At 34.7% G+C, this 13,291-nt stretch overlaps 1 protein-coding gene across 5 annotated transcripts in view; it reads right to left on the reverse strand.

The window, feature by feature from the left end:
* MAP2K5 (mitogen-activated protein kinase kinase 5) overlaps window positions 1–13,291 on the reverse strand; it is a 242,706-nt gene that overhangs the window by 141,112 nt on the left and 88,303 nt on the right. For all 5 annotated transcript variants that reach the window (XM_069458451.1, XM_069458445.1, XM_069458436.1 and 2 more), the window contains 3 exons: window positions 10,259–10,327; window positions 10,085–10,166; window positions 4,139–4,200 (listed from right to left, as the gene is read on the reverse strand). In XM_069458451.1, the coding sequence (XP_069314552.1) occupies window positions 4,139–4,200; window positions 10,085–10,166; window positions 10,259–10,327 (213 nt within the window). The remainder of the gene's footprint in view (window positions 1–4,138; window positions 4,201–10,084; window positions 10,167–10,258; window positions 10,328–13,291) is intronic.

Here is a 13,291-nt window from a genome sequence, read left to right on the forward strand (position 1 = left end):
AAACCTATCATGACGAGAAGTAACTGAAACATCTTGAAAATAATGAAAGGAGGGTTGGGGGCTAAATATAGAAGGATTTTAGTTGATTAAGAAAGACTAAGAGCAATAGTAAAAATAAGAAATGCAATGGGGGTATGATATACACTATTCAGGTGATGGCTATACTAAAAGCCCAGACTTCACCATTATGCAATACATCCATGTAACAAAACTGCACTTGTATCAACTAAGTCTACAAAAAAAAAAAAAAGAAATGCAATAGTGCAATGGGAGAAAACCAATTTCTAAATACTAAAGATCTAGAAGACAAAATCCATACCAATTAATAGGGCTGAGCAATAGTTAAGATATTTTAATTGTTTTCACAGAGTATAACAGCATGTACGCCTGAAAGATTTGCTAACACTTTATGATCAATTCCACTATATGTTTGCCTATTCTAAGAGAACAGAATAAATTTTTATAGCAAATGATTTCTTCCAGAGTTTGGAATAACTGGCATTACAATAAAACACATGTGTTCCAGACAGTAAGATAGTAAAAAAGAAAAGAAAATATCAAAATATTAATAATAATTTTAGCACAAAAGGAAACAGGAAAAGATATTTCTTTAAATGCTTATAAAAATAACATCCATAATGAAAACAATTTTCTCTCTGAGTAGTAAGAGGAGGTTATCTTATTTAGCATGGAAGTAATCATCTTCTGAGTCCTGAGGAAGTAGGGTTAAACTTCTCAACTTAGAAGCTTGGCTGCATATTATAAAACCTTTCCATTAAAGATAGCTCACCATTAAAAATTGGTCCCAAACAAAATGAATAATCAGAAAACACACAGGGGAAGGCAATCCAACATACTCAGAGTATCAAGTAGAAAAAAAAGTAAATCAAATGCTTATTTTGTGGTTTGCTAAAATTATAAATTTTGTTAGAGATTCAAAAAGAAAATATTATTCTTCCAATGTTGTCAAAATAGACGTTTTCCTTTAGAAGCATATAAGCATCAGTGAACAAGGGAGCTGGAAACCTGTCCATTGAAAATCCAGAGGATATTATCGGTATTCAGTACGCTAGGTTTCCCAACAATGACTTCACAAAGCCTTGACACTAAAAGTACTTATATCTGCTGTCAATCACTCACTCCTTGACAAGTCAAGTGCACATCCTTTCAGGGACAACTTCAATCAACATTAGCACTCAAAATACAGTACACAGTGTCATTTCTTCAGAAATGAGAGAAAAAATAAAATGTGTCACATGGCAGGGAAAGGCAGAATGGGGATAAAAATTATTGAGCAAATTGGAAGGCTGAAATCAGATAGTTTACACGAATTTCTTTGGGGGGAAAATGCTCTTTTGCCATACATCCTATAAGAGAAAATTTTAATAACCTATCATAGAGGCCGACAAGCTCCATATGGTAATGAACCTTAGATTTACAAACCTGCCTTGCATACCAGATTATTAGAATCAGGAAACTAAAGTTAAGTTAATTTGGGAAGGGGGAGGGAATACCTAGATGTGATTCTTTTTTTCTTTTCTTTTGCTTTTTTAGAGACAAGGTCTTGCTCTCTCACCCAGTCTGGAGAACAGTGGTGTGATTATAGCTCACTGCATCCTCAAACTCCTGGGCTCAAGGGATCCTCCTGCATCAGTCTTTCAAGTAGCTGGGACTACAGGCATGCAACACCATGCCAGCTAATTTTTAAAAATTTTTGTAGAGAAGGGATCTCACTACATTGTCCAGGCTGGTCTTGAACTCCTGGCCTCAAGCAATCCTCCCATCTTGGCCTCCCAAAGCTCTGGGATTACAGGCATGAGCCACCATGCCTGGTGTAGACGTGGTTCTAAGACATGAAAACAATCTGAAGCAGTTGTATGTGTTGCTCCATTATACTCTCATTCCTACGTCTTTTTCTTTTTAACCTAGTTCTCACTTTCACTCCTCCCTCTACTTTTCCCTCATTCTCTTAGGAAAGCAGACTGAAAGAGCAAGGGGTCTTTCTGTGTTCAAATTAGTATTGATTAATTACGTGATAACTCTGGGAAAGTTAGTTAACTTTTCTAAACCCTATCTTGCATATGTATAAAATATGTTCAATAATCCAAACTTTACAAGGTTGCCGTAAAGACTAAATGACATAATATTTGCACAGAAAGCATGTAACAGTGATTGGCACAGGAAGTACTCCATATACACCTATCTTTCCCCTCTCTCCTTCTGATTCTGTTACTTTTGACTTGGCAGTCGCACCCGTGTGCCTTCTTGGTCTCACTAAGAGAGCTCAAGGGAAAGATGTTGATGCCATCTTCAGTACACTGTAAGGGAGATAACCATGGATACCGAGAACCCAATCAGTCTGTGGGAACATTTATTTTACAAACCATGACCTATAACCCAACAATTTGCTAGTCTTATTTTGATTGGTATAGTCCTCCCAGTGTCAGGCATTAGCCACGTGCCAATTTGGTGTCTGTCAGCTGCAGAGGATAAATGTATAGCCTACTCAGACTATACACACAAAAATACACTTTGGAGGCATTATACAAACTTAAGCTCCAGTAGAATTTATAAAAAGTGGCAGATAAGAGCAAAATTATCAAAAGTATTTCTTCTACTGCAGCCATAATTAGTTTTCGTTACTATGACCTGATAAGCCATAAAAGCTGGAGAAATTAGACACGTTTTAGAAAATAAAAACTACCCTAATTTAAAAAAGCTGTAAGGGCAAATGTAGACAATGCTTTGGATTAGCACTTATTTCAATGCCTTTCACTAAAATAATTTGTGTCATATTTGCCCAATAGGCAAGCCCTGTACTTGACGCTAAATTTTATTTTTTCTGCTGACTCCATTCACTTCAGTCTTCCCACTCCAGTAGAATTGAAAAGACCGGTGGCCTTGTGTGGATGCCCTACACAAGAGGGAAGTAAGATTTATGAAGTACGCGAAGAACATGCTTCCCTACCGAAGAAAGCAGATTTCTATTTTTTTCAAGTTCAACAGATAACTGAATATATAGAACATGTATACTTTTCTTTTTCAGTTAGTATCCTTGCCTTTTTTTGCCCTTTATGTACATGTTATTAAACTTTTAGAGCCAAGAACTGCCAAAAGCCACAAAGCAGTCACTACCTCCTGAGATTAGAAGAGGAAATGAAACATTTTTATTTTCATCTAAAATGGTGATTTAAGTACTCAAATTTCATACCAAACTAATCTACCTACACATGTAGATTAGAAGCTACTTAGCAAGCAATAGCATCAGAAAAGAAAGTTCTCATCACCCTGGGCAGTTCACACTAATAATTAGAAAGAAAAAAGGAAAGCTGTGAATTACGATGAACTAAGACTAAATAAGTGTCCATGTTGGATTAAAGGATTTGAGTTGTCAGTTTGATGTATAATGAATGTGAAAATCAGCCATTTAATTAAGTGGTACATGGTATGATCACTTTGTTCTGCATTAAACCACTGAAGTTATCAGAGTGCCTTTAGTTTAGCAATTGTTTACTATTACACTACCCCATGACTTCTCTCAGACACTGTTTAGCCTACATTATTCCAAATTTGAAATCTAGAATTTACATAGTAATGTTAGTTTAGTTGATATATTTCATCAGTTTATTAGTGAATAAAAGAAATACAGGAATATAGAAAAACTGTTATTAATCACAAAGAGAATAAATTCCCAGATGTAGCTGATAAAAACTTTAAAGCGAAGAACATAACAAATCTGCAAAAATCTTTAAGAACAAAGTAGCATTGTCTCATAGACTATTTTAATAATTTAGACTTTTCAGGTGTTTTCTATCATATGCATATAACTACAAAGTGTCCAAAAAGCAGCTTCCTTTTTGAAGAACTTAGAAATTTTACTGCTCAACAAGAGCCCTGAGGTCTTTGCAAATATATGAAACTTGAACAGGTCAAATGTCATGTGACTATGTTGTTACAATGGGTTGGGCTATGAAAAGAAAAAAGGACAAAAATAATAAAAGTAGAAGAAAGTTAAGAAGATCCTGGCAGCCATTTGGAATTGAAGAAAAAGGAAAAAAAAATACTGAGGATATAAGAATAGGCTTGATTAGAATGATTAAATCATCCAAATTTCCTAACACTAAAGCCATATACTTACTGCTACTGCAATTCTTCCAAGGACATGTTCTGGAATTTTCCTATATACATCCAAAGATCCCCCTGTAGAGAGAAACATATTGTGTTATTACAAGTGAAACTACCAAAACAGGGCATGGGTCTCCTCCTCTGTGTATTCATTGTGAGACTCTGTTTTTCCTCTTCTTACATTATGCATTAGATTTTTAGAATAAAACTGGTTTTTGGTCAGATTTTATGACATAATCATATTTCCAGATGAAATGTAACCAAATATTTCCATTTTATTCCCAAGTATATATAGTTATATACATGAAAGAGCTGAAGGACACTAGTCAAGGAAAGGCTAAGAATCTGTACTTTACGTAAACTTAAACACATATACAAAATTATAAAGATCAATATGACAATCACATTCAGGTGTCTGCCTTGTTTACCAGTTTTCTCAAATGTAAACCAGGAAACTATCTTAAAATTTTCATATTAACCAAACAAAAGCTGGTGGATATAATGTTCAAAATACACATAAAAACTAATAAAGTAAAAATAGCAAAGTTAACACGTATCTAAATAAATGTTAGTCTTTAAATTAGGTACTAAGACAAGCAATCAATCTATTTGCAAAGATACTATATTAGTTCAAAGAATTTTTTGGAAATTCTCTTTGATTCCACTTTGTGAGATAAAAAGAAAAATCAATCTTTTTACGTTACAACTTATTTTTCATTAAAATGGTATTCACTAACATCCTTCACCTTTGCCAAATTCAGCTTTTAATGATTTTTGGCAGTTTCCAAAAACCAAAACACTAAACTGTAAGCATAGTAAAGGCAAGATCCATGTTTTCTGTTTGTTTTTCATTTTCATCAATCTATAAATTGGCACAACTAACAGATAGTAAATATTTAATAAATATCTGTGGATGAATAAATGAATGTGTGAAAATTATCATAAATTTCACCAGATAGCTATACTTGCTCTGAAGCAGTTTCAAAAGAAGGGACCCCCAAAGCCTTCAGAGCAACAACAGCATCACTGAAGTAACTGAAACTTTCTAGGTGACTACTATGAAGGAACCAATATTCGCTTGGAAATAGAAATTTGGGTATGCTTGTTAAATTTTTAATATTGGGCAAGTGGTATAAGAATTTCAGGAGTATATACAAAAAAACCTCTGCTTCAGTCATTAATGATATGATTATATGAAAACTATTAATATTTTAACAATATGTAATAACCTTTTAAGAATCAAGTTGAGGTGCAGTTTTTCAGTTCTAAAACTCATCCAGAATATTTGAGAAATATTTTTTTTCTATGAGAGGCTAAAAATTCCTATTTACCACTTTACTACTGGGTGATTTATAAGTATGCCTCATAAGGTACTATAATAACATAGAGCATGATTCTTTTGAAATGCAGTCAAGTCTATTTTGCAAATGTGAATATCTTTATATGTCAAGTTTTCCCAAAGCTGAACATCAGAGAAAAAAAATAAATTATTTTCCCTGTAAAAAATAGCATATACATGAAGCTACATCCTGTTCAGAGCAGACAGAAGAAAATAATCACTCTTAGGTAATTTTTGCTTGTAGTTTCCAGATTCTGATGAGAAGCTGGGAAACCATAGTGTGACTAAACTTTATGCTTCACTTCTGAGTGCTACTGGAAAGATAATTTTTTAAAAAAAGAGAGACTCTTCTGCCATGAACTGAACCATACTTATCTACTAAAATAGCATTTTTATTATGGATACAATAAAAGTGAAAATACAGCAGAAAAACATTTTATGTTCTCGTTGATCTTTCAGATGAATTGCCAGGATGAACAGTTTCAAGAAGATCAAGGTTTACATGTTGGTATTGGGAAGACTGACAAATGCAGCTTATTGGACCAATCCCTTATGAAGTGAACAGCTTGATGAGTTCTCTTTCTGCAATTCAGTAACTCTTATCAGGCTAAAAATGGCAGGGGGAGTTGGTTTTTAATTTTTACTCAGCTTTACTATCAATTCTATCCTACAGGTCTATGCAAAAAAAGGACTTCTTAGACTTATCAAATCATCAAACATTTAGTGCAGGAAGGGACATTAACGATCAGTCCAATGGCCTTATTTGATAGATGGAGAACCAGAGCTCAGAGAAGATCTGCGCCTTTGAAATTCCAGAACTGTAAAGATCTAAAAGGTTTCCTCATAAAATCACATGGCTCGAGAATTACATGCAAACTTTTTGCAGTTTAAAAAAATCTTGCTGCAATGTGATATTACTATGATACATTGACAGAGTTCAATATTAGTTGAGATGTTGGTAGTCAAGGCATTTAGAAACTCATTCATCCATGGCTCAGTTGGTTTAAACTTTTTGCTTATGATTCCAAGGTCACTGGTTTGTTCTCAGTGGCCTTCCTTCCCTATGTTTCCTGGTCACAGGCCACCCCTGACCAGTCACTTCACTGCATGTCTCTATCCACCATGGCAACCAAGAGGAACAGTGCTAACAGATTAGCAAAAACCCATGTCCACTGCTAAATAACTACCTGTTTCTGTTGATAAATAAGGGCCATCATCTTCATGTAAGTGAACCAAAAGGACCCATGGGGTAAGGTCTTTGCTTAGTCTAACACAGGGTCTAAAATATAAAGCAGAATCTTGCACACAGGATAAATACAAGTATGTAGTAAATGAATGAGAATATATTAGTCATATTAGTCCCAAAATTTTCCTTAAAATTACCATGATTATTATTAATTTTAACAAAATCGAAATCTGGAAGCACAAACAAAAATTTCAGTAGAAGCTCTTCTTAGCCTCTGCTAGTTGAAAATATAAAGAGCCCTTTCTTTCTTTGTAACATGGGTTTTTGGGAGACAATTTATTCCAATGATGGTAATCTAAATACATGTATATATTCCAAGATCTTCTATCTGGGTATTTCTGAGTGGATGTAGTTTTGATTTAATGAGACAACATATCATATCATTCCTTTGCTTAAAACTTTCTAATGGCTTCCTAATAAATTCAGACTGAAACACAAACTCCCTACCATGACCTACAAAACCTGCACAATCTAGCTTCTGCCTACTTCTCTGACCCCTGCCAGGCCCCAGGTCCTCTCATTACTCTCTAGCCACCCTGGCCTTCTTGTTGGGCCTTGATTACACCAAGCTTACATCCACCTTGGAGCAGTTATACCTGACTCGCCTTAAAGGTCTTCCCCATGACCTTCCCTGAGCTAACTCATTGCCATTAAAGTCTCTGCTAAAATGTCACTTTTGCAAAAAAGGCCATTCCTGATCACCCTAGCATTCTGTTAGTCATTATCTACCCTGCTTTATGTTATAATTAGATTTATCCCTCTATGAGAGTATATTATTTGTTTCTTGTCTGTGTCCCCTTCCAGAATGTAAGCCCCATGAAGGTAGTCTTGCTCACTACTGTATGCCCAGGTTTAGAATAGTATCTGAAAGAAAGTGCTCAATAAATACTTAGAAATAAATAACTAATATGATATCAAAACAAAATAGATAATGAGAATCTACACTAAAAGAACAGCCCTAGGGGCTGGTCCTGGTGGCTCATGCCTGTAATCCTAGCACTCTGGGAGGCTAAGGCAGGAGAATTGCTTGTGGTCAGGACTTCAAGACCAGCCTGAGCAAGAGCAAGAAGGCTGCCTCTACTAAAAATAGAAAAAATTAGCCAGGCATGGTGGTGCGCACATATAGTCACAGCTACTCAGGAGGCTGAGGCAGCAGAATCCCTTGAACCTAGGAGTTTGAGGTTGCAGTGAGCTATGATGACACCACTGCACTCTAGCCAGGGCAACAGAGTGAGACTCTGCCTCAAAATAAATAAATAAATGTAAATAAAAACAGAATAGCATTAGGGTTTGGGAGAAAGTTGTCAAGAAGTTTGATCACAGTGGGAGGGGGACGGGGGTGGCATGTAGTTTTTCTTCAAAGATATGGAGAAACTGGAACCCACATACATTTATGATGTGAATGCAAAATGGTGTAAAATGGAATGGAACAGTTTGGAAGTTCCTTAAAAAGTTAAACATATAGTTACCACATGACCTAGAAATTCTACTCCTAGGTACACAGACAAGAGAATTAAAAACATATATCCACACAAAAACTTGTAAACAAAAGTTCAGAGGCACACTATTCATAATTATGCAAAAAATAGAAATATCCCAAATGCCCATCAACTAAGGAATGAATAAACAAAATGTGGTATAGCCAAACAATGGAATATTATTCAGTGATAAAAAGGAATGAAGTTCTCATACATGCTACCACATGGATGAACCTTAAAAACATTATAATATATGAAAGAAGCCAGACACAAAGGCCATATAATGTAGGATTCCATTTATATGAAATGCCCAGAATAGGTAAATCCATGAAGACAGAAGGTAGATCAGTGGTTGCCAGGGATTAGAGGAAAGGAGGAGCAGGGAATGAGTGTTAATGGGTCGACAGTTTCTTTCTAGGGGTGGTAATAAATGTTTTGGAATTAGGTAGTAGTGATGGTTGCATAACTTTGTGAATATATTAAAAACCACTGAATTATAAGCTTTAAAAGGGTGACTTTTATGGTATTTGAATTATAGTTCAATAAAAATGTTTTAATATAACTGAAAAACTTAAGACTGCAAAGAAAAAATGAAAGTTATAACCTAATAACCTGTATTGGCTCTATTAAGCCACTTATGCTAGTCAGTCTCTGCAATTGTCATACTACCCATATGCTTGTAAGATTTTTAATTCTTGACATCTATAACAACTTACAACACATTATCCATCGTATTACAGTATCAAGGTATCAATACTGACTCATTAAAAAGTCTTACTGGGCATGAACTAATTGCTTTAGTAGTATACTGAGAATCCCTACAAGGGAATTCTAAGGAACTAAGTATATTTTTAAAAATTGCATTTTAGGCCGGGCGCGGTGGCTCACGCCTGTAATCCTAGCACTCTGGGAGGCCGAGGCGGGTGGATTGCTCAAGGTCAGGAGTTCGAGACCAGCCTGAGCGAGACCCCGTCTCTACTAAAAATAGAACGACATTATATGGACAACTAAAAATCTATATAGAAAAAATTAGCCGGGCATAGTGGCGCATGCCTGTAGTCCCAGCTACTCGGGAGGCTGAGGCAGTAGGATCGCTTAAGCCGAGGAGTCTGAGGTTGCTGTGAGCTAAGCTGACGCCACGGCACTCACTCTAGCCTGGGCAACAAAGTGAGACTCTGTCTCAACAAAAAAAAAAAAAAAAAAAAAAAAAAAAAAAAAAAAATTGCATTTTAATGGACTAGACACCAAAAAACTGCATATGCAAAATTTAAAGACTGCTTATATTTAAAATGGGTACAATAAGAAAGATGACATCATTGCAGTGATAAGGCATCCAGAAATCTGTATTTTGCCATAATATTCAGATCAAGAAAGAAGAGCTACCAAAATAGAAACAAATAAAAAACACAGAATGAAAGAAAGGACTAAAATCCACAGAAAACTAAACACATCTTGGCTAAACAGCTGTGTTGAAAAACAATTTCTTATCTTGCAATTAAGAACCGATTTCTTTGTGAAAGACACAGGACATTGGGTTAATAGATTTCTTTAAAAGAAAATCTGTTTTGGCTATGGGAACATTAAAAGAACAGAACATCTGTTTTGCAAGTAAAGACAGATTGCATAGAAGAATCAAATATCAAACCACCGATTAGACTAGCATTTAATCTGTTCTATTTAAATTTTCAATAAAGTAAATGAAGTTATATTCTTAAAATTATAGCTCAGCTATAAATATTTAACACCAGGACCCCCTAACACTAATATAATTTTAAAGTATAAAGGAGGTAATTATTAGCATATTTTAATTATTTTTAATTCCATTTGACATCTATATCAAAACCACTCTATATTTTAAAAAATCATTTAATAAGTATTATAAAAGGGAAAACTCACCATCCATGAATTCTGTACATATTGATATTCTGTTTTCTACAAAAAATGCCCCATAAAATCCTATGATATATGATGAATCACACTGTAACAAAAATAAGACAAAAGTAGTTACAATCCCGCAAGCCAGTATCATAGGCATGCTTTACAGGTAAAAAGGACTAAGAAAAAAATTACCTTATAAAGAATTTCCAATTCAGACATAATTTGCTTCTGAAGTTCCAGTGTAATATCTAGTAGTATGACCTAAATATAGAAAGGTATTAACATTCACACATTTGTTCAACTTCAAATTTGTTTTATTGTTTAATTTTTTCATATACTTTTAAAATTTTATTCATTATTTTCTTTTCTTGTTCTTTTGCCTCCATTTCCTGGTAATGAGATGTTCAGCTTCAAATTAAATATAGCTATAATCACTATGAAATATAAGAACTAAAATATATGGTGGTTTCTTTATTCATCTTCCCTTCCCCCTCCTCACCACTATAATCCCCAGTAATATAAACTGTATCCACATCTGTCTAACCTTTTGTGTTGGGGGAGTGGATACAGAAGTGATTGATTGGACCAAAGAAAAAGCCAGGTCTCAAAGGTCAGCATTAATGGCTTTAAAAGTCAGTTAAGTTATAACACTCTTAATTTATGCACTTTATTTTGGTCACATTGGTTATTTTCAAAAGAGTAAGATAGCAATGACCCTCAAACCATTAAAAAAGAACTGCCTCATGATTCAGACACTAGGTGATAAAAAGAGAGGATGATGAGTAAAAATGACATTTAAAATGGGGGTTTTAGTTATAAGAGTAATAAGGAGTTTTAAAAATATATCATTTGTTAGTTTTCTTCCAATTTCTTTGCTAATACTATTATAAAATGCCGGAGCTTGATGGAACCTCATTTCATCTTAACTCTCTTCTTTCAGCGAAGAGGAAACCAAGGTTTGCTTTCAGGGAGCCACGGGGCCTGGCACTGGTAGGACCCTGTCTGACTCTGTGTTTCATATGCCTTCCAGTACTTCCTGATGCTTTATGGTTTTCCTTAAAATATCAACCACTGAGGCAGATTTGTAATGCAGAAATGTAAAATATTTATACATTTACTCAGAATAAATTTGAGTTTATTTCAAACACTTATTTTTAAAGAAGACCATACCACTCAAATTTTACTAAGCACTTCAGTGAAACCAATTTAAAAGTAATTATTTTTTACTTTAAAAAGACAGTGATGAGAATAAAATACAAGTCAATTTTTAAGATTTGAGGCAGAGTTTCTGATTCTAGACATTTCTAGATAAAAACTTAACACTCAGGATTACCATGATAGTATAGTTATGCACCATTCGACACTGAATTACATTTTGTATTACAACTGAAGAATATATAAAAATATAATCATATAGGAGAAAAAAACATAAATTTTGAATTGCAAATTGCTGATAGAGCAAGGAAAGAAAAGGACAATTCTAAAGTATACATTTTATAGTACTGACATCGATTTAGGGGAGGGGAGGGTGAGAAAAAAGGTATAGCCAGTTTCTATCAAGAGTTTGCTTTAGGGTTATTTATAAAAGCTCTCACTAAACTAGACTGTAAGTGTAATACAAAACTGCCAAGAAACATTTAAACACTTCTCCTGATCAATAGTAATTTGCCAACAATATTCACTTACATTTTTGTTCCTGTATAAAACTTAGCAACAAAATTAATTCATTTGGGGTTGGTTCAACTCTGTGCTGTAAAATATTACAGCTATTCACACCACTCTGTCAAGTACAGGAAATCTTTCATCCTAAAAAACTCTGCTAAAAGGAATGAAGTTATTATTGACCATAAAGCAGTGGCTCTCACCCCTGGCCTCATGTTATAATACCTGGGGCACTTTTAAAAAATTCAGATGCACAAGTCTTACCTTAGAACAATAGAATCAGCATCTCTGGGGTTGAGCCCACATCTTCGTATTTTTAAAAAGTTCCCCAGGTGATTTCTAACCCACAGTAAAGCTGTGAACAACTTTTTTTAAGGTTTCAAAAATGCCATTTATTCAGTGCTAAGATATATGACCACTAAGATATATTTCATCTCCAGGCCACCAACCTAAAAATGACATGATTCCACAAGACTAGCTAACACCTTGGAATTAAGCGCGAACTACGGATTGTGAACATCTCATTCCCTTGATCAAGAACCTTAATTGGGTTCCCATGCCCTAGAATAGAGTTAAAACTCTAGCATGACATTCAAGGAATTCTTCCACAATCTAGCTCAACTTGTCACAGTAGTGCCAAGTAAGTGAAGTGGGATTTAATTAAAGTGCTCCTTACAACCATAATCCTCTATATAAGAAGTGGTTTCTAGACAGAAGAAATGGATTGCTTGACTTCTACCATTGAATTTAAAACTGAACACATAAACACCAAAATAAATGAAAATGCCATGCTGACCTAAAATGCAGCATTGAATACAGTATTTGTGGAGCTAATCCATTGCACTCTAATTAGTAATCACTGTTACTATTTGCTATAGTCTACAACAGTGGAGATTCCATAATGATGGAAAAGCGAATAAAGCAATTTCTGGGAACTTGAGAGGGAAAGTAAAATCCACCTTAAAATAACTCTAGTCAAATGCTCTCTATTTTCTGGGAGACTTGGCACTCTGGGTGGAAGGTTAATTCTCCTTCCCCTGGGCCTTATTGCGAGTGAGCTTTAAAACTGCTAAAAATAAACAAGTCCAATTCCTTACTTGAAGGCAATGGCAAAAAGCATGGCAAATACTAATTTTCTTTTTGAAGTACAAGGAAAGTGTGGACTCCCTGAGTCTTCGTTTTTTTTTTCTCCTTTGGAAGCGCTAAAGGTTTCAAACTGGAGGGAATTTGAATATGAAGCATTTCATGGAGAAAGGGTTAACTAAGAAACTGAAATACCTGAGTGCATTTCCACTGCTCTCCACTACACCTCCAGGACAAATAAGGATGAGTTGTCAAGTTAAATATAAGCAGTCAAGTGACTGAATTATAATTTACTCTGTGCTCAATTTAAATTAGTGTGAGGCTATTAAAATATACAGTATAAATACGGCAATTCATCACAAGCTGTCATGGATGACTTCATTTATTTGCTGGAGTGGCACACGCTCCACTAAAGGGAAGGAGAGCAAAATCACAGGTCAAATTAAGCCGCTATTCTGTTTTAATTCACTTATTTAATCT

This window comes from Eulemur rufifrons, chromosome 2, assembly GCF_041146395.1.
Source record: "Eulemur rufifrons isolate Redbay chromosome 2, OSU_ERuf_1, whole genome shotgun sequence".
NCBI classification, from domain to species: Eukaryota; Metazoa; Chordata; class Mammalia; order Primates; family Lemuridae; genus Eulemur; species Eulemur rufifrons.